This window comes from Eupeodes corollae, chromosome 1 (assembly GCF_945859685.1).
Source record: "Eupeodes corollae chromosome 1, idEupCoro1.1, whole genome shotgun sequence".
Taxonomy (NCBI): domain Eukaryota; kingdom Metazoa; phylum Arthropoda; class Insecta; order Diptera; family Syrphidae; genus Eupeodes; species Eupeodes corollae.
In genome coordinates this window covers 165,818,716-165,844,304 of record NC_079147.1, presented here as the reverse complement: position 1 = coordinate 165,844,304, position 25,589 = coordinate 165,818,716, and the positions used below count along the sequence as shown (strand labels likewise).

Sequence of the window (25,589 nt, the reverse complement as noted above, 5' to 3'; positions counted from 1 at the left end):
CACTAACAAGGGACTTGGTCCCGTTTGTTCGGCGATTATGGCATTTGCCAAGGAATCGTCATTGAACCGAGTGAAACCGCGGTTCTCAGATCGCCAATGTGTGATATCATTACGGAGGTAAAAGTGATTAAGTAGGGCTCTGTTTTCCAGGTCGTGGTTGGGGCGAACGCTAACATTCACCTTGTACACTTGCTGGAAAGCAGCTCCCACGCCTCCACTTTTTCTTTAGGATCTTCAATTATGTAAAAGTCATCGTCAAAGATGGTTTCTTCTGGATCTATTTGCGCTATCCTAAGTACGTCTCTGTTCTCTTCAGTTCTTCGGAGTTGCAGACACGGAAGGTCATTATCGTTCTTTTATCTTTATATGAGCCCTACACAATAACCACCACGCCTCGTGTGGCGTGTACTACCTCCCTAAGACTTATAACTTGTATAAAATCATTTACATATATAATACCAAAACAACAAATTACCTGATTCTTTATCAGAACAATAATCTTCAACATCCAACCCACTTAGGAACAATTCATGATACTCTTTTTCCATGACTATTCCTTCTTCCTTGCTTAATGGGTCTTTATAGACAGCCATGAGTGCATTGACTTTTTTCTTAAAGTTTTGTAAAAGAGTATCAACTAAAATGAATGTATAACAATTTAAAAATGGTTAGATTTAATATTTTTATTTAATATTTATTTATTGACGTACTGTTTTCTTCATAACCATCTGGAGGAAAAGCCTTCATAGTAAGATTTTCGAACTTCAACAAGGGAAGCTTTAAGTTTGATGTTGGAAACTTTATTTTAACCACTTTATTTGAACGTAGTATATATCTTAAGATTTCATTATAATTCCACAATGCGTATCTACAAATATATACAAGATTTTTAATAGTTAATGCTTTGAATACCATTACTAAATTTATTCTATATAAAACTATTGTTACTAAAACGTTAGTTGTTGTGAGTTTTGTTCACAGTGAAGTGGTTGTTCCACTAACTAACGTCGTGACAACATAAATAATTGTGTTTTTTCATTGACCTAAAGCCCGTCATTAATATTTTCGTTCCACTTTGTGTTCTTTATTTAATGTATGTGTACTACCAAACAGTAGTTGCCTTAATGATATGTATTTCATAGCAAATAAATACAACCGCCAAAGTAAAAAGGATCTAAACAAAACCAAATATTTGTAAATACTTAAAAAAGGGTTACGTAGTAAGCCAATAATTAAGACAATATTTTCGTCTCAATGCCAGTTTAGTTTTCATAATAATGATCCTTACAGCCGAGTTCTTGACAAAGTTCTAAGATAAATTTAAAACTTGATCTGATAACTTTTGGTTTACTTTTAAAAATATTTAGGCATTTCTTCACTTTCTATAATTTCCTTCGAACTCAGTGTAAATATATTGTTGAGTATTGAGTTTTAAAGACTTAGATCTAAGATTAATAAATGAAAGTTCTAACGGTAAACAACTTTGTCATTGATTTCAGTTTATTAAATAAATTGTCGATTTAAATTAATTTTCATATTTATTTTTCTGTAAGCCAATATACGAGTAGTTTAAAATTGGAATCCAAAAACATCATAAGCTCTAATAAAGTCACCTTTAAAGCCAATAAAGCCTGTGAAGACGCACTCATACACCTGGATTTTTATATATCAAAGGCTCTATCATCTCGAAACCACGTCACAATTATTTTGTTTGGATCGACATATATTTGTGAAGCAGCATTTTTGAAGATGAAGTTCATTAAGAATAAATTTCGATTTCGACTTACTACTGAATATCTCCAGGATTGAATGTTAATAGCTCGCAACCGAATTCCAAGCTTTTCAATCGATGGAGTGTTGGAGACTAAAACTTTGTTAAGGATATTAAAATAACAAACCTTAAAGCGTATACTTATGGCTCTGTTTTCGGTTTACAAAATTGTAAGCTATGTATAGGTATATGCATTTAAGAGAAGCTATTATTAAGTGTTATGTTTATCCTTCAGCTCTTCATCTTAGGGACTATTACTTAAACACAAGTACAGGAAAATTATGTTGCAATAAGGTACACTCCAATGTTTATGTATTTATAATTCGTTAAAAAACTAACGTTAACACTTTAACTTTAACACGTTAACTTTAACTAGACTGTTGAAAAATATCAATTTGCAATTTATACTTTTTATATTCTCATTTGGTGAAATTTATTATAGATTACAATAAATTGATTTTACGGGCTATGTACACCATAGTTTGATCTGCTTAAATTCGTATTCATTAGTTTCTGGAGTCTTATACTTGAACGACTAAAACTAAAGTTTAAACTACCAAGAACTAATGGTAATGAAATGTGTCCGTTTATTATTCCAATAATAAAACAAAACTGCAAGTACATAATTTGATTTGTCAAAGAAGGAAGATTTATGAGAGGAAGTCTTCGTGCATAAGGCGGTAATGTATGAATATCATGTTCAAATGGTAGACATGTGCATTCAAGAGGACACAAGCGTCCACAGGTTTTTCTCAAAACCCACCTCTGTCTATCAATTCCTACTCTCACCTCCCCGCGGTGAACATCGGGTGCCTAGTACCTCAACTGGAGATTGGGTTCCAAACCCAGTGGAGAGTTGTTGGGGGCAGCAAACGAGAGAGGTGGGGAGAGGTGTTTCCACTAAGGCACCTCTCCTTATCCAGGCGGCAACGGACGAATTCTCGAGATAGAATCAACGGTGGCGTCTACAGTTCCAGTAAGGATGAACTACTTAGTGAACACCTTATAGGGCTTCTTCGACATATTCGGAGCCCAGGCCTGTAAGGAGCGGATTATCCGACTCCCCTTCCTTGGAGTTATACTAAGCATCTGGCCCTCCAGACTGGGGGTTGCGCCGTCGGGGTGACTTACTGGCCACGTAAAAATACCTTAAGTTTCGAAGCACCAACAAGCCTCGGATACGGACGGATTCACTGTTGACAACCCACGCAAACGAAATAAGGACAACGAACTACGGATATGTACGTGGAATGTAAGGTCCCTTAACAGACCACGTGCAGCCGAACAATTAGCGGAAGCCCTAAACTGCTTCAAGGCAGATATTACCGCCATCCAAGAAGTGCGATGGGATGGACCGGGCAAACGCAAACTAAAAGACTGCGGTATCTACTACGGTGACTGCTACCGAGAACAAAGAAAGCGGCTATTTGGGTGTGGATTTGTTGTTGGAACTAGGCTCAGGCAAAAAGTCTTGAGTTTCAACAGTGTGAGTGAGCGCATCACGACAATCCGCATCAAGGTTAAATTCGCCAACATAAGCCTAATATACGCGCATGCCCCAACAGAGGAGAAAGATGAAGACACCAACGAAATATTCTTCGAGCTCTTGGACAAGACATATGAGCAGTGCCCTGGCTATGACATTACAATTGTCTTAGGAGATTTTAATGCCAAGCTAGGAAGAGAAAACATCTTTGGTGGGATAATCGGGAGATACAGCCTGCACGACACCACCTCCGACAACGGATTCAGGCTGGTCGATTTCGCTGCGCGCTGGTAGCTAGTACGCAGTTCACGCATCTTAATATCCACAAGGGGACATGGAAATCTCCTGATCAATCAACCGTCAAACAGATTGACCACATTGCGATCGAAGCACGACACTTCTCCAGTATCCATGATATCCGAACATTTTGAGAGGCCAACATTGACTCGGACCACTACCTCGTTGTAGCCAAGGTAGGGCTACGGATATCTCGATCCAAGCCAAAACAAGGAAGTACTGTGAGAAGATTCGACGTTAGACAGCTATAATCGCAAAAGACTGCCATGTCCTTTTCCGATCGTGCTCTTAAGGAGTCCTATGCTTCCTGCATTAAGCATTGAAAACCAGTGGCAACATTGCCTTGCAGCCATCAGAGATGCCGCCTCTGAAGTCCTAGGTTTCACACGGCCACCAAAGCGAAACCCCTGGTTTGACGACGAATGCCGGCAAGCGCACGCAGCGAAACAAGAGGCATACAAGACGGCGCTGCACAAAAGGACTAGAGCTGCTCGCGAGCTCTACGAGCAGAAGAGGAGAGAGGAACACCGGCTTCTTAGATGGAAAAAAAGAGAGCATGAGAAGCGCGCGATCGAGGAGATAGAGGGATGTCACAACAGGAATGAGGTTCGTAAATTTTACCAAATGGTAAAAAAAACCTCCCAAGGGTACCAGCCACGAACCGAAGCCTGTAAAGACGATCAGGGGAACATCGTAGTAGAACCGCAGTCGATGCTGAGAATATGGAAAGATCACTACTCCAAATTATATAACGGCAATGACGAACCGAATTCCGCTGTAAGGGAGATAGAACCACTCAACCTCGGCGACGCAGATCAACAATTCCGCCTACCCGACCTTGACGAAGTGAAGATAGCTTTATCTAAACTTAAGTCAAACAAAGCTGCTGGAGCTGACCATCGCTGCCGAACTATTTAAAGCAGCAGGCGATGAATTGGTACGGAGCATGCACCAACTCATCTGCAAAATATGGTCGGAAGAAAGCATGCCCGATGAGTGGAATATCAGCATAGTGTGACCGATACATGTTAGTTGCTCTCTGCCGTATTATGTGAACGTCTGAAGCCATTCGTCAGCAACCTGATTGGTCCTTATCAGTGTGGCTTCAGACCAGGAAAGGTTTTAGACAAGGCGATGCACTGTCATGCGACTTCTTCAACATCGTTCTGGAAAGAATTGTGCAATACTCAACCGTCAACACTAGAGGCACAATCTTCCAAAGGTTCATCCAATTACTCGGATACCCAGATGATATTGACATAATTGGAAGATCAAAGCGTGATGTCAGTGGAGCGTTTTTGAGCATTGCGACGGAAGAGAAGAAGATGGGTTTAGTGGTCAATGAGGTCAAGACCAAGTATATGCTGTCATCAAAAAAGAACACTGAACGACGACGTGTTAGACAAAACGTCACCATGGACAGCTATAACTTTGAGGTAGTTAAGGACTTTGTCTACCTAGGCACCGCTGTTAATACAGACAACGACACCAGCGCTGAAATCAAACGCAGAATAACTCTTGCAAATCGCTGTTTCTTTGGACTTAAAAGGCAATTGAGAAGTAAAGTCCTCTCCCGAGCATCTTAAATCACCATTTATAAGACACTCATCATCTCGGTTCTCATTTATGGCGCTGAGGCCTGGACCCTGTCAAAGAAAGATGAGAGCGTCTTAGGATACTTCGAGAGAAAAATTCTTCGGGTGATTTTTGGTCCCGTACGCATAGATGGAGAATGGAGGAGAAGATATAACGACGAACTGTACAGGCTGTACAGCGACACTGACGTAGTTAGCAGAATTAAAGTCCAACGGCTTAGATGGCTAGGTCATGTAGAGCGGATGGACATCAACGCTCCAGCCCGGAAGGTTTTCGAATCCAATCCCAAGGGATGACGCAGTAGAGGAAGACCGAAACTCAGGTGGCGCTCCCAGGTGGTAAAGGACCTCAACCAACTTGGCGTGCGATATTGGAGAAAGCTAGCTAGAGACCGAGCTGGCTGGAGACGCATGTTGATTGAGGCCCAGGTCCGCCCCGGACTTTAGCGCCACCTTAAGTAAGTAAGTAAGTACATATGCCGAAGTAAGTCTTCAAGCTTTGCTTGTTATAACATCAAAACGACTTAGTTCTATTGTGGATTGTGTTTTTGACACATTGGAAGAAGAAGAGCTTAAAAAATGTTATTTAATATCGAAGTGGGGTTTCGATGGAAGCTCGGGACATATCTCATATAAACAAGCTTTTCCAGAAGCAGACGATTCTTCTGTTTTTATAACCTGTTTAGTTCCCATTCATCTAGTAAGTGGTGTGCATATAGTCTGGCAAAATCCTCGTCCAGCTTCGACAAAGTATTGCAGACCCCTCAAAATTGAATACACTAAAGCGTCAACTGATGTTTCAAAATCCGAAAAAGCTCGAGTGGATGCAGAGATCCAAAACCTTCAACAAACGTCCATGTTCGTCGGTAGCAGGTGTGTTAAGGTTCAGCACTCATTAATGATTTCAATGATAGATGGTAAGGTTTGCAATGCTTTAACCGAGACCACATCAACACATAAATGCTATTTGTGTGGCGCGACTTCGAAAGACTTCAACAATGTCGATGATATGATAAGACGTCCAATAAAAACAGAGCACCGTTCTTTTGGAATGTCTATTCTGCACGGTTGGATACGAATGTTCGAATGCCTTGTACATCAGGCTCGAATTCAAAGGGAGTTCCGAGAACGTTGTGGCATAATTGTAGATAAACCAAAGCCGGGATTTGGTAACAAAAATGACGGCAACACAGCTAGACGATTTTTTCAAAACCCTGAACTTTCAGCCGAAATAACTAAATTAGACATAGAACTCATTAAAAAATGTACACAATTATGATCGTTGTTTCCAGTGGATATGAGATTGATGTTAAAAAGTACAGGGAATTTGCGTTTGACACAGCAAGGTGCTTCGTCAATAAATATTCCTGGTATCCTATGCCTCCAACTATACATAAATATTGTATGCATGGCCCAGAAATAAAATAATCTGCACTTTTGCCTATCGGACAACTTTCGGATTAAGCGCAGGAACCACGAAACAAAGATTTCAAAAATTTCCGTGAGAACTTCTCAAGAAAATCCAGCCGTGAAAAAGCGAACGAAGATATATTTATTTTCTTTATACTGAGCTCGGATCCAATTATTACTTCCAAGCAAAAACTGCAAATCGAACACCATGCTGGTTTGTTTTAAATTCATTTTTCATGATTTTAAATCATATTTATTAATTTAAACGGTGTGCAGGAAATAACAATTCGACTGTTTACAGTCAAAAACTTCATCTTCAAATGTCCCATAGCAAGGAAATAAAAATAGCTACAATTTATCTTCTCTGAAGACTTGTAGCAACCATATAATACACAGTAGCTCTATGTAGCTCAGCTCATATTATATGGATTCTCGATTTATTCGAGAAAATATGCGTCAGGACAAGGTGCAATGGTCATCTTCTGATGAGCCCAACCATTGCATCGGGGCGAAACGCATATTTTGAACACCATGCCGGTTTATTTTAAATTCATTTTTCATGATTTTAAATCATATTTATTAAACTAAAACATTCGTCAAGTTGTAGGATACTTTTAAGGATAGTATCTTCACTTATAACGGAATTGATTAAATTTAAATGGGGAAAATGTATAACAGTGGTAGATGTGTTAGGAAAACTAATAGTATTATAATCTTTTTATTTATTTTTAAAATATCAATTTACAATTAAAATTGTTATTAATATGTGGAAAGAGCAAATAGCAGCAAAGGCTTTCGGTTCTAAGGACAAAAGAAATATATTGTATTATATATGAAGGTAAGAGAATATTCGACACGTTTATGCAAACGTATGGCCCTAATTTGTAAAAAAAATGGTCCAAAATTATGTCTCTAGGCCGGAATTTAAACGATTCAGTGGCCACTTTCTCGAAATCATTTTTAAACATCATGGTAAGCCCTTAACTTAATAATGAAGAAACATTCCTGTAGATAACATTCAATTATATGCGTTTCTCTTTTTTCTTCAATCTTTTTTTTTTATAATTAGCACGTTTACAGAAAAACTCACTTGAAGATCCTCAAATTTTATTTTTAAAAGGTATCGCAAAATAAGTAAAAGAGGCTGGGATGCGACCCACACTGTCGATTTGTCTTGCTTAAAAGTTTGTCTATATGTACTCGTATCAATTTTTACCAAATTTGCGTACTATTTTTTGTAGATTTTGTTTTTTATGAAAAAACGGACTGTTGGATTTTTATATACAAATTACTGAATATCGAAAACAATTTTTTCTGTGAAATAAAATAAGTTTGAAACCAATATTTTTAATTTTTGAAAAGACATTTGCGTCGAAAATCAAGTTTTACCAACTTTTGTTAAATTTTATTTAGGTTTTTAATTTTTTGTACAAAAACTGTCAATTCGATTTTTTTCAAAATTTTACTGAATGTTAACAACAATACTTTTGGAAACATAAAAGTATTTTTAAGCCAATATCTACAAGTTTTGAAAAGATATTTGAGTCGAAAATACATTTTTACCAACTTTTACACATTTTTTTTAGGTTTTTATTTTTTGAAAAAAAAAACAGTCAATTCGATTTTTTTCAAAATTCATCCTTATATTGAAAACAATATTTTTTATAAGTAAAAAATAATTAGAAGCTATTATCTTAAATTTTTAAAAAGATATTTGAGTCGAAAATCATTTTTTACCAACTTTTGTTAATTTTTTTTTCGGTTTTTAATTTTTTTGTAAAAAAACTGTCAATTCGATTTTTTTCAAAATTTTACTGGATGTTAACAACAATATTTTTCGAAAGATAAAAGTAAATTAAAGAAAATAACTCAAAGTTTTGAAAAGATATTTGAGTCGAAAATCAATTTTTACCAACTTTTATAAATTTTTTTTTAGGTTTTTATTTTTTGTAAAAAAACTGTCAATTCGATTTTTCTCAAAATTTTATCAGATGTCAAAAACATTATTCTTCGTTGCACAAAATTGTTTTAGAGATGAAATTATATTTCAGTCGTAAAATTTTGGAGGTGACAAATTTTTTTTCAGTTTTATTGATTTTTAAAAAAAAACCGTTATATTGATTTTTTTCAAAAAATATACCTGTTTGGTATCATGTTACAATTTATTATATAAAATTTAATTCAAGTCTCTAGCGTTTTTGGTTCGTAAGATATTTAGGGTTAACCAAAATTTTCACCTTTTTTCAAACTGCTATGGTAAAAAAACCACCCACGCAATATTCTTGAGAGCCCTTTCTGCATCTTTCTGCCTTATTATCTGTATAACAAAATTTATTTGAAGTCGATATCTCTTCTGGTTCCTGAGCTATGGATTTCGACTCTAGGGACCTTGAAACGTCGAGAAATGTCAAAATTTTCAATTTGACAAATCGGACCCATTACAATAACTTCCTATGGGAAGTTAACTAGATTGAAATTTCTCATTTGTGTAGCAACCCTTAATCAAAGTAGGAGATAAAGAAGGGGTTTGAAAGGATGTTAGTGGTACACATTGAATTTTAATTCTTGAATATTGCAATGAAAAGGAAGAACAAAGTGTGATATCCACAATCCACATTCACGGAGTTAAAGCAAAGTCTATGTTTTCTATAAATGCCAGATCTCTGTGTATGCAGACAAACTTTAGTAAATATCAACTTTAGTTCTTTCCGAATTTAAGTAAACCGAAATATTTCTGAATGTAAAAACATCGGCACGCGTTGTTGTGCCTAACGCCTCAGCAATATATGTCTAGATAAAACATTGTTTAAATCAATTGTTTATTTGCTTATATCAAATACAACATGATATTATCACAAACTGTTAGATCTAGAAAATACAACCGCTCTTAAAACAATATTTAAACAGTTGAAAATAAAAATTGAACCTAAACACCTATTTATTTTAAATTTAATTTGCTTTGCTTATGTTGGGAAAAATATTTGTTAAAAATAAACAAAAAACAAACTAAACGTAAATAAAAAAGTTACAGACACTTATCTCTTGGAATATGAAGAGCACATGCACATATATTTGTTATGATTTGCAACGGACCTCACCTTTTTACAAAAACATAAATCATGCTGAATAAATTCGATACCACTCACGCAATTTTTTCGGCCTAACCTTGGCCCTAAATTTCTGGAATCCAATCAGTCTGGTATTCGGATTACCCTGAATTTAAACCAGAAAAGGCCACTGCCGTAGAACTACATTCCCACCAAACCTAAAGTCAACCACCCCATACATCTTACTTACTTACTTAAGGTGGCGCTACAGTCCTGTGTAAACTAGGGCCTCACCCAACAAACTTCTCCATCTAGCTCGGTCCCTAGCTAGATGTCTCCAGTTTCGCGCTCCAAGTTGGGTGAGGTCACCTTCCACTTGTGCGCGCCACCTGATCCACGGTCTTCCTCTACTGCGCTGTCCTGTGGGTGCGGATTTGAAGACTTTCCGGGCCGGAGCATTGGTTTCCATGCGCTCTACGTGACCCAGCCATCTTAGTCGTTGGACCTTTACTCTTCTTGCTAAGTCTACGTCGCTGTATAGCCCGTACAGTTCGTCGTTCCATCTTCTCCTCCACTCCCCTTCGATGCATACGGGACCGTAGATCACACGAGGAACTTTTCTCTCAAAGCGACCCAAGGTGCTTTCATCCGCTTTTGTCATGGTCCATGCTTCTGCACCGTATAGCAGGACGGAGAGGATAAGGGTCTTATATAGCAACACTTTGGTCTCTCGAGAGAGGACTTTACCACTCAATTGCTTTCTAAGTCCAAAGAAACAGCGGTTAGCAAAAGTTATTCTGCGTTTGATCTCAGCGCTGGTGATGTTTTCTGCGTTTACAGCGGAGCCTAGGTAGACGAAGTCCTTGACTACCTCAAAGCTACGTCTGTCGATTGTGACGTTTTGACGAAAACGTCGGTGTTGTATGTCCTTTTTTTACAACAGCATGTACTTGGTTTTGCCCTCATTAACCGTTAAACCCATTTTTGCCGCCTCAGCCTCAATACTCACAAAAGCCCAATTGACATCACGCTGAGTTCTTCCGATTATGTCAATGTCATCAGCATATGCCAGTAATTGGACAGACTTTTGAAAGATAGTGCCTCTAGTGTTGACGTGTGAGCTCTGCACTATTCTTTCAAGCACGATGTTAAAAAAATCGCATGACAGCGCATCACCTTGTCTAAAACCTTTTTTGACATCAAAAAGTTCTGTTACATCGCCCCTTGAAAATACATTTCCTGTTCCACTATTGAGAAGGTTATTTCAAACAAAAAATGCAGCAGCTTTGGCTTTATCGGTCATTAGGAATTTTACATTTGTATTCTTTAGCATTACCTAGAGGTGATGTCAGGTTTAAAAGTTTTTGATGCACCTTTTGTAACATCCTCTCAGATCAAACAGTCACCTGACCCGTCTTAAGTCTTTATAATTAAAATAAATAAGGTGGTGCAACAGTCCGAGGAAAAGTAGGGCTTAGTGACTAACAACTCTACTGGATCTTTAGACACCATTAGAAAATTAACAACTACGAGTACTTCTATTCGGATCGGTCATTAACTTTCCCCCTCCAACTAAAACAACGAGATACTTTAGTTCTTAAAAACAGAACTTCGATTCGCCTTCCAGGCAATTAGCTACTTCTTTTAGCATTGCGATATGCGTATCAATATCTGGAGAGACTTCAAGAAGGGCATCCAGATAAACAAAACCCAGCTCCTGTAGTCGTCCTGGGATCGCGGAGAGACAGGGCAATGTCTCTTTTCAATTGTAATAGAATCACTAAGATCTGCCAGTGAAGTTTTTCTATCAATATCTAGGAACCTTAACTCTACTGCGCCCAAAGCGGAAATTTGACACATCCCGAGCTAGTGTTTGGATCTGAGATTTATTTTCTGTCTTCTCTTTTATTGAGCGTTCCCACAGTTATCGCGGACGAACGCGTGTCCCCAGGGCTTGCTAGCGTTCTACTTGAAGTTTTTAAGTCTACATTTTGGAACTTCGAAGTAATCACCCCCTCTTGGCCACACCTTAAACAAAAAAAGTGCCAAGCAGAAGAAGGGCAATCCACATAGTAGTGCATACCCACGTCTTAACCGTACCGTATCGAGCCCTTCCCGCTATTTTATTGTAAATTATCCTCATGATTAAAACAAAAAGTTGATTTTAGGAATAAAACTGATTCCAATCTAATATTTGGTGTCATCCTTAAGTTTTTTTGCCATCAAAATTAAGTCCACTTTGCAATTTTAAAAACAAACGCTGAGCCCCAGGGCTCTGTTTTGTTTCCGACACTCTGCATTATTTTTATAAATGATCTTTTGTCTAAATTCTAACCCGCTGAATTGTTTCAGATTCTCATCCTTGTTCTTCGGATGGCGACTACCAACGGTAGCTCATTGGTTGAGTTCAATCTTGTGTTGGATAGGGTATCTTCGATAGATGGATTTTTAGATACCTTATGTTGAACGAGTTAGTAATACCCGTGGCATGATGGTTAGTGCGTTGGACTGTCATGCAAGGGGTCTTGGGTTCAATCCCTGCCTGTGCCACCTTAATTTAAAAAAATAATTTTCGCGGGTACTGCCTCTTGCGAGGAATTGACAAATCCTTCAAGAGTAATTCTTGTCATGAAAAAGTGCTTTCTCAAACTAGCCGTTCGGATTCGGCCTTAAATTGTAGGTCCCTTCCATTCCTGACAACAGTACTCGCACACAGGAATGGTTGAGAGTTGTAAGTCACTAGGCCCTGGTTCACAAGGGACTGTTGCGCCACCCCATTTGATTTTGATTTTGATGTTTAACGAGTTGGATAGCTGTATTAGGATAGCTGTCAAAAAAAAAAAACAACTTTCAACTGTTCATAATAAGCAGAGAAACATTAATGCTTAGAAGTCAAAATTGTTGTAAAATAAAACATTTAATGGACAATTCAAATGATTCGTCGGACGATGATGAATTTATTAAATTCGGAGGCAAATAGCTTCTTCATTGTGTAGTATATACAGAACATCCTCAAATACAACCTCAACTAACATCTTGCATGTTTTTGTTTACCAACAAATACAAAAAGCTGAAATCAATTTTCAAGTTTCTTGAATTTCAACCATGCGTTGAATCAGCAGTTGTCAGATACCTACATACTCCAGAAATTCTTGGATACCTTTGGATTAATTTTTTGACATCTCAGCTGTTTTTGATAAGCTATTATTTTACACGTAAAACACTAACAAAAAAGTACCCCGATACCCTATCTGCCTGAAATTGAAATCAGCAATTAAATTCAGGTCTTGACAGCATTGTCCAATGGGGAATCAAGAACCGTGTAGAATTTAATGCTTGTTGTGGAGTGATCACATTCTTGGCTATGTCAAAAATGCTGCTAAGTGTTTAGATCTTATGTCTATCATTGTGGTATCGATGTTTTCACCAACAATGCTCTTCCCTTCAAAAAAAATTCAACCGTAATACCCGTACTAGGAATGCTAATCAGTTTACCCTTGAGCCCAACTTCGGATGTACTGTTAAGTATAATGACTTCACGAATGTGGAACTCTTGAGCCCAGCTTCGGACGTACTGTTAATATAGGGATTCTTTCGAATGTGGAACGCTTAACCAAGTTAAATACTTTTCACTTATTACAATGCTCAGACATTCAAAACTGCATCGGCATTCCCTATCTAATCCAATATTTTTTTCCTAGTTGCTCGCACTGTATTCAATTATTAAAAGGGTTTTAATAAACCCTTTAAGTAATAATAAAGTTCAAAATAATGGCAATATCATTTTTTAGACAACAATACACTTTTTTGAAAACTTACCTTATCAGCAAAAATATATCTCCACGTTCTTTAATATATGAAACAGCTTCCTCTTCCACCGTCTTTTCTTCTTTGATTTGTTCCTTAAGATTCCTAATTTTTTCCAATCGTCTAGATTAAAAAAAAAAAAAAAACAATGTAATCCGATAAAAGTATCACCCACCCACAAGTTGTATATGTTTACTCTGTTTCCTCCTTTGTTAAATTATGCTCCAATATTCCTCTCATCACATCAGCCCGTTCAAGTTTCTTCTCTGTAAACTGATGCACAACCATATCACCATCCAGGATCTTGTGCAATCTCTGATTATCATCAATTTGTTTCTTAATTCTATAAAGTAACCGATGATTTGTCATCTCAATCCTCATCTGCTATGTATATACGAGTATAACCTCTCACCTTGGATAAACTTCTGTGGCCTTGGAACACAATGTGGCAAATTTCACCCGTTTAATTGTTGCCTCAATTGACTCTAGTTCACATTTAAGTTCCAACATACTAGGAGTCTCTCGAACGTATCTTTTGAAGTAATTAACGCTTCCCTTCATTTAAAACCAACAGACAAAAAAACAAAAAACAAATCTGAATAAAATGGGAAAGGTTTTTTAAATTTCTTGAAAAGATAATTATACAGCACTTTGGTTGTTGCATTATAGTTTAGGTATATATGAATCTTTCATACCTCTCCTTTGGCCTGTAACTTTCGCAAATCAGAATGACGTTGCTGAGCTCGTTTTTTGTAATTCTGTACCCATTGCAATTTGGATGCAATATTACGACGTGCTTTGTCCTCCAGTTTCTAGAGAATTAAGAAAAATACACCAAACCAAACCCACATCATCATTATATTATACTCAAGTTGCTAACAATAATTAATATGTAACGTTTATTCGCCCCCCATTGACGCGGCCAAAATAGAAGCGTATTCTCACCCGATGCTTCTCAGTGATCTCTTGCAATTTCGTAATTGCTGGCAGTCCGAGCTCGATTATGTAATTTGTAAACTGCGTTTGATTGTCAATATCTTTCTGGAGTGACATCAAGATAGGTTCGTAATAGATTTCGTCGTTTATTAAAAGTTGAATTATCCTTTTATAAGCATCATTTAGAGTTGTAATGGCCTTGAAACGAACATTTGAGCATTCGATCTTGTTTCGAATTTGCTTCGATTGAATTTCTTCAATAAGGATAAATTCATTTTGATATTTAATTCGATTTTCCAGATTGGCCTTTTCAATCTATAATTGAAATTTTAAAAAATGTAAACTACTTTTTTCTATGCTATGGAACCTTTCAGGGTCTTTGCTTTTAACGAAGGTTTTATTTTGTTTGGAATCATCAAAGATGATTCAAAATATATCAAGATTTGAAATTTTCATCATGAACATTGTTTTAAAATTAACAAAAGTTTGACTTTCGAATTATTTGAGTGAAGTATATTTAAAAACAGGCAGTCTTTAAACGCTTTATAGAGCCTACATAAAGTTATGTAATCTTTATAATGCCTCTAAACGGAAAAACCTTATTTATAAAACTTATGCAAGGTTGCATAGTCCCATAATAAGCTAAATGCGTTTTGAGGTTGAATAGAGCTTACATTAGGAAATTATTGTTATATTATTATTTGGTAAATGTCATTTTGATTTTCCTCCATTGATGAAATTAAAAAGAAAACTATATTGCCTTTCCAGTTTAGCTCGTTTATTAATGATTTTAATAACTTAAATCACGTTTCACCAACTCCAAGAAGGCGGAAATTTTATAAAAAAAAAGGTTAAACCAAATGAGCCTAAGAAACGAAGAATTTAAAAAAAATATAGATTTCGAAAGAGAAATACAAACAATTTGAATTATTCGTTCGGACGTCAGCAGCGACAATAGATTAGGCCACATGGCACATACCCATAGATATCCAAGTAATGCCTGCAGCAAGATATTAGAGTCGGAACGAGGTAAGTTTGTTCTAAATGTTGACACTAAATCGAAATGAGTACCTTTTTTGATTTGTTTACACATTCAAAGCGATGGGGAAGACATCCACGGATTTAGCTAACCTACGCTTTGCCAAATAGTGGCAAGAGCATTAGCTATCAAAAGACCTCTGTTCATTAAAAAACTACTTTCTTCTTTTTCGGACCAGCTAAGAACTATGAACAAGTTCTCTTAAATACGGGAGTTTCCAAAGGTGGTTGGGGCCATTGACTGTACCCACATAAGGATCCCAAAGTAGGTGGCCCATCAGGGCAATACTATATAAACAGAAAAGGGTACTACTCGCAGAATACCCAAGTAGTACCTACATTGTTTGTCCCTGGAGAGGAATCACGAATTTTTAGGGAAAGCAGAATTAAACAAAGGTTTGATGATGGGGAGTTCAATGGTCGTGTGCTTGGGGCTGAAATAATGTATAATATTCCTCACATAGCTACTCGTAACACGGTTAACACGGTGGATCTTCATAATTTGGTAATTGATTTCCAGGATGTTCTTCCACCCACAACACAAATTTTTATATTTTATTTGTAAAGATGGAAGAAGGGGCTGGAAAATGTATACAAGAAAAAAATGGATGAACTGTTGCAAAATAAAATAATAAATTGTAGAGAAAGCTATCTGCCATTGCTTGAACTGCAAAACATTATGAGAGATGCAGCAGGCGTAATGAAGACAACATACACTATACGAAAAAAGTCGGATTGGTACGACCAGTCATGTGAAAATCTTAGAAAAAAGGCATTTGCATTGCTTAATTTCTTTATAAAGTACAATATTGATTCAATTCGAATTGACTACATCGACACCTCAAAACAGTTTAAAAAGTTGTGCAGAGAAAGAAAGAAGAGAAAATACGAAGAAGACCTGGCAAGAAAGTTAAGCCATTGCAAAAACACCACGGACTTTTGGAATCTAACACAAAAAAAATAAACGGAAATGAAGGAGAAACAAAGAATACCAGCATTTTTCTGGAGGACTTAAGATTACATTATTCAGGATTGCTAAATATCTCTTCGAAACAACTAGTATGGAGTTATGCGACACCACATACCGACAATGATACCCTTGATGCTCAGATAACGGTTTTGGAAGTAGAGAAGTTACTAGAGTCGATTAAAGATCAGTCAGGGTTTCGGTAAGGGTATTCTACACCCGATAAAATTTGTATTCTTTGATGTATAATACAAATCAAACTCAATCGTAATGCTAAACTGTATACCTTTTTCGTTGACTTGAAAGCTGCATTTGATGCAGTTGACAGAAAAACGCTGTGCTATAAACTTTACAACTTAGGTGTATCATTCAAGTTTGTTTAAGCACTGGAAAAACTTTACAATCGAACGATATCTAGCGTTCATAATAGATGTGGCAAATCAAAAGAGATCCAAATAAATCGAGGACTACGTCAAGGATGCAATCTCAGACCATTGTTATTTGCTTAAAAATAAAAGTAATATTGTATGCTGATGACATTGTCAGCTTGGCAGAGTCTCCAGCTTCACTGCAGCTCATGATCAATGCTATATGATTATTGTAAAAAATGGGGACTGGAAGTCAATTCAGCAAAGTCTAAGATAAATTAATTCCAAAATGGTGCAGGTCGGGCCGCAAGGGGAGAAAACTGGAGATATGATGGAGTAGGACTGGAAGGATTATGTTTATCTGTGAATGACTATCACCTTTAATTTGAATATGGACAAACACCTCAAAGCCAAGGCTGATGCAGCTAGAACGGCTATTTGCTCGAACTGGAAGAACATTTTCAATAATGACAACATTTCAACAAACCCCAAATATGAAGTTCTGGGGTGTTCGGAAATAACAAATTGTTGAAAATTTGCTTCGATTCTTTCTTAGAAAAGTATTTTTTTTCCCTCTAAGTACGCCTTAGTATATGTATCTTTTGGAAACAGGGTTTTCGACACTCTTTGAAACCGTTTGCCAAATATTATGTTGAGAAGTGTCATGCGTCGGAAAACTGGATTCTACAAGGATTGGATTGATCTTGCTGCAAATTGTGGTATTATTCTAGAACTGAATGGATGTACTGGTCTTCAGATAAAAAAAGCACTGTACGAGGTTATCCAAACGATCGATGAAAATGAAAGGAACACATTCATAGAAAAGGGACATTTATTCGAAACTGAACTACAATCTAAATGAGCATAATTACTTTAGGCTCGATTTTTCAAGTAAAACTATTGGAATTATGAAGCAATTTTCTTATTCCAGTAAAAGTAATTAAAGTAATTTTGTTTGTAAGACAACTGTCTACTAGATTTTTCTGAAAATTTAACTAAATGTTGAAAACAATATTTTTTGAAAGAAAAAAGTAGTTTGAAGCCAATATCTCAAAGTTTTGAAAAGATATTTGAGTCGAAAATCAATTTTTACCAACTTTAATTATTTTTTTTTGGATTTATATTTTTTGTTAAATCTGTCGATTATAATTCAATTTTTACTAACTTTTAATAAATTTGTTTGTGTAGGTTTTTATTTTTTTAAAACAAATTTTCAATTTGATTTTTCTCAAAATTTTACTCAATGTTGAAAACAATATTTCTTATAAGATAAAATAAGTTTGAAGTTATAATCTCAAGGTTTTGAAAAGATATTTGAGTCGAAATTCAATTTTTACCAACTTTTAATACATTTTTTTGTGAATGTTTTTATTTTTTTAAAACAAACTTTCAATTTGATTTTTCTCAAAATTTTTGCAAGATGTTGAAAAAGTTATTTTTCGTTGCACAAAATTGTTTTTGGAAATAAAATCAATTCGTGAAATCTTCAAGCTGACAAATATTTTTTTTGATTTATAAAGAAACCGTTACAACAAAAATATTTGTTTGTTATCACGTTACAATATATAATATAATATAAAATTAAATTGAGATATTTAAGGTTAACCAAAAGGTGTACCTTTATTTTTTATCTTTTTTAAACTTCTGTGGTGAAAAAAAAACCCCACGCAATTATCTTGAGAGCCCTTTCTGCATCTTTAAGCATTATTATCTGTATTCCACAGTTTATTTTAAGTCGATATCTCTTTTAGTTCTTGAGCTATGGGCGGCAAAAAAACGTCGGGAACGTTCAGACGTTATGGACATACGAACGTCCGACAAATCTGACCCATTACAATAACTTCCTATGGGAAGTTAATAAATTAAGTGGCCCAACAGTCCGTTGAGACCTATGTCCTAGTGACTTACAACTCTCAACCATTCCTGTGTGACAGTATTGTTGTCAGGAATGGAGGGGACCTACAGTTTTAAGCCGATTCCGAACGGCTAATTTGAGAAGTACTTTTCATGACAAGAATTATTCTTAAAGAATTTGTTAATTCCTCGCAAGAGGCAGTACCCGTAAAAAAACTTTAGATGTCACAGGCAGGGGTCGAACTCAAGACCCCTGGCATGACAGTCTAACCCACTTTTTTTTTTTTATAATTCATTTTTATTTATTCAATCTTAAACCTATCTTAAAGCTAGACAAAAATTCATAAAACTAGCCTAATTATCCATAACTTACAACTAACTTAATGGTCCCATAAGGACACTCTAAGCTAAACTATAACACTAATTACTAATGCCTTTCGGCCTTAAGATCTATTTTACTTCAATCTAAATTTAATTGGTTTTGTTTTTATTAGAAAATTTTGAAAAAAACTAATATCAATAACCTTTTTTATTTTTACTTACAAACTACTTAAAATAAGGTCCTTAAATAAAACTTAAAATTAACTTAAACTACCTATTCTACCTATAAACTACTTAAAACAAGAACAACCACAGCAGCAAATCTAACTATCTAACATTTTTGTTTTTCATATTTTGTTGTCTATTTTTTTTTTATTTTTTTTTGTATTCCATGTTTTTTTTTTTTTTTTTATTTTAATGTTCTTTTTTTTAATTTTTTTTTTTTTTTGTATTTTTTGTATTTTTTTTTCTATTTCTTTTTGTGCCACCATACCTATTCTACTTAAAACTAAACCCTAAAACTATAAAACAAGTATGTAAGCCGGCCAAGGCTTAAACCCCATCCCGACTACCCATTATCAAGTGCCGATTGAAGCCACCAAAACTGGTTCTCCTGCTTCACCCTATCAGTTCGGTCCCGTTCGGACACAGCCCTACTGAACCGAAGGAGCTCTGCTCCGCCTTGTGCCATGACGTCCCGATTGTACAGGAGTCGCCTATCCATGGTTCTTCGTCTGACGTAGTAGATTAACGGAACTGCCAATCTATCCTGTATCAGACCGCATCTATCTAAAAGGAGGAATGCCTCTGGGGAAATGAAACCGCTCAAGCGTGCACTCTCAAAATACTCGTCGTTCGGATAGAACGCCCCGAAAATTAAATTGTTATTCGAATACATAGCTCTAGCAATGTGACCTCGAACGAGTTTTATCACGAAATTGTCAATTCTGTTCATTCGAGCCCCGTTGTATAGGACCTCGTTGGAATAGTAATGCACATAAGAAGATTCGGCTGTTCGATATAAGCCGATACAGCGTCGTAAACACTGCCGCTCGAACACCCGAAACTTCTCCATCTGGGAAGGGGCAAAGTTGAACCACACAGGACAACCATAAACGATCATTGGCCGTATGAGGGCCATGTTGCAAATTACCTTCACTCTGGGGTCAAGCCGACTGCTAAAAAACAGCCGTTTCGTCAGAGCGAAGGCTCCTCTGTCCCTGGTCAGAGCAGCATTTATGTGTCTGTCGAAATATAAATACTGATCTAACCAGATACCGAGGTACTTCACCACACTTTTGTTCGCTAATGGCTGCCCGTGAAGATCAACAATGACCATCTTGCGCCAATTCTTACATGTATCCCTCGTGGCCCTAGCCAACGGAGTCCGGAACAGAATTGTCTCCGACTTCTGGACATTTATTTTCAGTTTCCAGTCGTCGCAATATCGCTGAATCTTGTCGAAATAACGCTGCAAGAGAATTCTAATAACCTCAACCTTTCGGCGCGTTCTGTACGCAATTCGATCATCGGCGTACGCAATTGCCTTTGTAAGACTACCTATCAGATCGCTGGTGTAAATGCTGAAGAGAATCGGCGAATTCACCGCTCCCTATTGAAGATCATTTTTATTTGAGAATGTTGTGGTAGAAGTTACATTGCCACTTTTGACAACAAACTTTATACCGTTAAGCATATCATAAAGTATATACAACAATGGCTTGCTTATGCCAAGCCTGCTCAGTTTTAGGTAAAGACCCTCTAACCATACGGTGTCAAAGGCCTTTTCCAAATCAACCAGAACAGCACCTGTGCATTGTTGTTTTGATTTATTCCATTGGATATCAGAAACGAGTTTAGACGCAGCATGAATTGTGTCATGACCCGCCTTGAACCCGAACTGTGTATCCGGAATTATTTTGTTGTCCGCAGCCCACTTAGTCAGAGCCCTATTAATGATTTTTTCGAAAACTTTGCTGATGCTCGGAAGAAGACTTATCGACCGAAGATTTGACGGGTTGGAGTTGTCCTTTCCCTTTTTCGGGAGAGGACGAACCACAGCGGTCTTCCAATGCACTGGATAGTATGCATTATTCAGTGCATTGTTGAAGAGTGTGGTGTAAATGTCAATTGCTTCCGTCGGTAAATGTCTCAGTACAACGTTGGATATACTATCGACACCTGCTGACTTTTTGTTTTTTTTTTTTTAATTGAAGATGAGTTGAAGCTCAACCTTCGTCACTAACAAGGGACTTGGTCCCGTTTGATCGGCGATTATGGCATTTGCCAAGGAATCGTCATTGAACCGCATGAAACCGCGGTTCTCAGATCGCCAATGTGTGATATCATTACGGAGGTATAAGTGATTAAGTAGGGCTCTGTTTTCCAGGTCGTGGTTGGGGCGAATGCTTACATTCACCTTGTACACTTTCTGGAAAGCAGCTCCCTCCGCCTCCACTTTTTCCTTCGGATCTTCAATTATGTAAAAGTCATCGTCAAAGATGGCTTCCTCTGGATCTATTTGCGCTGTCCTGAGTACGTCTCTGTTCTCTTCAGTTCATTGGAGTTTAAGACACGGAAGGTCATTATCGTTTTTTTCCTGAATATCTTGTTGATTTTGGGGAACATACTAGGGTCACTCGAATTAACTGACCGGATCTTGCCGTCCCAGTACTTGTTAATTGATAGCCTGTAGTTCTCCTTAATCAACAGATTGACATTTTTTATTGACGACTTCAGTGTCCTAACCTCCAAGTCGCTTGGGTCTGTAAGTCGTCTGTGCAAGTTTTTGAGTCTTGTCAGTAAGCCACTCTTGTGCCTACGTAGTGCGTCGATTGTCGCGTTTCTGTAAGCGTCCATTTGGTCCCGTTCTTTGTACTTTGGGATTGTCCGTTCCATCGTTCGTTTTATTGTTTCGTCCATCTGTTGTAAGTGTTGGTCAATTTCTGTATTTGTCAGGTTTCTGTTGTTTGGTGGGGCTATGTCACTCGAACGAAGTTCTCTCGCTAGGGCATTGGTGAAACGAGGCCACCGCATCTTACTGTAATTGTAAGAATGCGTTGGAACGTATTCCTATAACTCCAAGCGTTCGTTCGGAATCTGCATTACAGCACCCAGTCTGCAGTGATCACTGTCGTACTCGACTGTCTGTAAGCAGTTTCGCGGTTGATTACCCACTTTGTCTGTAACTGTCTGGTGTCGTACAGCAAAAGGTCCAGAAAGGAGCCGCTTCTTGGATACGATGGCCTTTCAGTAGCCAGCAGGTCGACACCATACTAAACGCTGTAAAGATTCATCAAATTAAAAAGATGATTACCTCTGGGATTACTATGTTGATTTCCCCAATCTTCATGTTTTGCGTTCAAATCACCGGCCAAGATGAAATAGTTTTCTTCCAAGCTCAGTTTAAGTTCCCTAAAAACAATCTCGAGTTCTGATGCAAAGTAAGTGACCTGCGGAGCTCCAGCCGCATAAGCCGCAATCATATACATCCGCTTCCCTTGAGAGAGAGAGATGCATACAACGCAAACTTCTAGCGTCTTGAGCTTTCGCAATTCATTGTTATATACGACTTTATAATTAATGCCTTTTCGTATAAAGAGAGCGACACCGCCCCCTTGAGTGGAGTCGGGCCGGTCTCTTCTTACGATATTGTAATTTTTATGAGTCAATTTGTGTTTGTGGTTTAGCTTAGTTTCGCTAGCCAGAAACACATCGGGACTGTAGTCTTTCAACAATTGGAACATGTTGGCTCTTCGTTCAATCCTAATCAGTGAATTTACATTCACAGCTAGGACTTTAAGGCGCGTCTCCGGCAGCGCGCCCATTATTGTCTAAATTGCGCCAGGCCAGGCAACAAAGAGTAGAGATGATCTACCCTTTTGACTTGCTCCTTTATCTGACTTTGCAGTCCTGTTAGTTGACCTTGAATGCTCAACAACAAGGCTTCAATGTCAGGCTGCACCTCTGGTGCCTTAGGCACAGGGGCCTTTGGGGCAACAGTTGGTGGAGCCTGTCTCGTGTTCCCATTCCCTGACACCATTTGGGCGTAGGAAAATTTGGGATCTACGAATTTTTGTATGGGAGCCTGTCGAACTGTTCGACTTTTTTCGGCTTTTTGGCTGGCCTGTTTCTGCTTCATTTGTTGGACCTTAGGGCAACCCCTATAACTAGCAGGGTGCCCTTGGTTTCCACAAAGGACACACTTGAGCAGGGTCAAATCCTCAACCCGCTCATTCCCCAGCTTACATTCTCCTACTTTGTGGGTTTCTCCGCACCTGACACAACGCAACTGCATATTGCAGTTGGCATTGGCATTGCCAAACCTCTATCAGTTAGTACATTGTAAAATGCTGTCGTGCCTTTTTAATGTATCCCAGCGTGCAGTTTGATGGTCGAGAGATGTGATTTTCTTCACACTATCAAAACTGCTTTGGGGCGATAATGTTACCAGGAAAGTCCATCACACTAATCATCATGCCAAGGGTACTACCAATGTTAAAAAACTAACTATTACTCCTACTCGTAGAAGGACCATTTCCGCAGACTGTATAACGGCGACAACGAACCGAATTCCGCTGTCAGACAGGATGATCAATTCAACGTAGTCGACAATAGCCATCAATCGCGTCTTCCCGACTTCGAAGTCGAAGCGAAGCTAGCCATATCATAGCTAAAGCATGCACAACCTTTTAAGCATAAGATATTGTCGGAAGAAAGCATGTCCGATAAATGGAACCTCAGTATTGTTTGCCCCATAATTGAAGACGATTACTTTAAAATAAGCTGAAGAAAGAGGCTGAAAAGCTTGTAATAATTTAAGGGTCGACAGATGTCATATACAATAATTAAAAAAAAAAAGAAGAAAAGCCATCGTTTAATGCTTCTATAAATTAGTAGAAAGGTCTTAAGGATCCACACTAAGGCTTCTTACATTACGAAGTCAGCGCTGTTAAATTTTAAATGAAATGAGTAGGTAATAAATAGCAAGTGGTGTTGGGATTGGTCAACAGTAGACTCTAGATGAGTACTTTCCGAAGCGAGAAAATCAGGCATCCCACGAGAAAATTAAGTCAAGTTGCATTCTTATGCTACTGACTTGAAAATAACCTAAGTCTAAGAGATTGTCAATAACAATTATCTCTTTTTTAAAGCATGAAGTCGTAAGTGCAAAAGACATTTTATCGTTAGATTGTTTCCAATTAAATTGTGGATGTTTAAGTCAACAACAATTTAAAATTAAACAAAAACTCGATTGTATATTTTTGATTTCAACTTTATAAAAAATTGTTTTTTTTTTTATGTTTGAGCAGTTAATTGTTCAATTAGCTTTTAAAGCTATTTTTGTTAAGAAATATGTGTTCACATGTTGAGAGTAAAAAAAACTGAAAACAATTGTTCCTCTAGTTTGTATAAGTTTGTTTAAGTGTAAGGATAAAAAAAAACAGGTATACTCAACATTTTTTTTTGTAGTACCCGTGGCATGATGGTTAGTGCGTTGGACTGTCATGCAAGGGGCTTGGGTTCAATCCCTGCCTGTGCCACCTTAATTTAAAAAATTAATTTTCGCGGGTACTGTCTCTTGCGAGGAATTGACAATTTCTTCAAGAGTAATTCTTGTCATGAAAAAGTGCTTTCTCAAATTAGCCGTTCGGATTCGGCCTTAAATTGTAGGTCCCTTCCATTCCTGACAACAGTACTCGCACACAGGAATGGTTGAGAGTTGTAAGTCACTAGGCCCTGGTTCACAACGGACTGTTGCGCCACCCCATTTGATTTTGATACTCAACATTTAAGTGCACAAGTATAGAAATGTATGAACTTTTAAAATTACAATCTTACCAATTTGTCCTCATAAGCCAATGCAATTTGATTTAATTTGTTTTTCAATCGGTCATTCTCCTTTCTCAATACAAAAGTTCTCTGATTTATATTATCCACAACTAAATGAATGGGCATTGCATTATATAAACGTTGCATGTCCCTATAGTTCATTAAGTAATTTCGAATCTTTTTCGAATTGGTTGCATGCAAGGCCATTTGTAATTTAATACGTCCATCTCGACATTGTTGCTTTAAGCTTCGGTTTTCTTGTATAAATTTCTTTTTGAAAGCGGCATTCTCGTGCTTCTTGTATAAATAGTGTTTTTCTGTTATTCATATAAATACAAATAAAAGAATACAAAAATGCAGTTAGTACAAATTTGAGGATGTAAATTGACAGAAAATAAGTCTAAGAGCCGGTGGAATAAATAGAATCCCTGAGCCAAAAAGAGCTTTAAGTAAAAGAGGCTGGGATGCGACCCACACTGATAACTTCCCATCCCGTCTGTCGATTTGTCTTGCTTCAAAGTTTGTCTATATGTACTCGTACCAATTTTTACCAAATTTGCGTACTATTTTTTGTAGATTTTTTTAAATGAAAAAACGGACTGTTGGATTTTTATTTTCTGTGAAATAAAATAAGTTTGAAGCCAATATTTTTAATTTTTGAAAAGCTATTTAAATTGAAAGTAAATTTTTACAAAGTATTAGAATTGTTTTTTTTTTAGAGTTTTATTTTTTGTAAAAAAAACTGTCAATTCGATTTTTTCAAAATTTTATCGAATATTGAAAACAATATTTCTTATAAGATAAAATTAGTTTGAAGAAAATATTTCAAGTTTTTGAAAAGATATTTGAGTTAAAAATCA

At 37.0% G+C, this 25,589-nt stretch overlaps 1 protein-coding gene across 1 annotated transcript in view; it reads right to left on the bottom strand.

Moving 5' to 3' along the window:
* LOC129943400 (uncharacterized) overlaps nucleotides 1-25,589 on the bottom strand; it is a 43,597-nt gene that overhangs the window by 12,337 nt on the left and 5,671 nt on the right. Inside the window, exons 2-9 of the mRNA XM_056052819.1 lie at nucleotides 24,739-25,046; nucleotides 14,359-14,664; nucleotides 14,109-14,225; nucleotides 13,826-13,968; nucleotides 13,610-13,756; nucleotides 13,426-13,536; nucleotides 711-868; nucleotides 476-637 (exon numbers count right to left, since the gene is read on the bottom strand). Coding sequence (XP_055908794.1) covers nucleotides 476-637; nucleotides 711-868; nucleotides 13,426-13,536; nucleotides 13,610-13,756; nucleotides 13,826-13,968; nucleotides 14,109-14,225; nucleotides 14,359-14,664; nucleotides 24,739-25,046 — 1,452 coding nt within the window. The remainder of the gene's footprint in view (nucleotides 1-475; nucleotides 638-710; nucleotides 869-13,425; nucleotides 13,537-13,609; nucleotides 13,757-13,825; nucleotides 13,969-14,108; nucleotides 14,226-14,358; nucleotides 14,665-24,738; nucleotides 25,047-25,589) is intronic.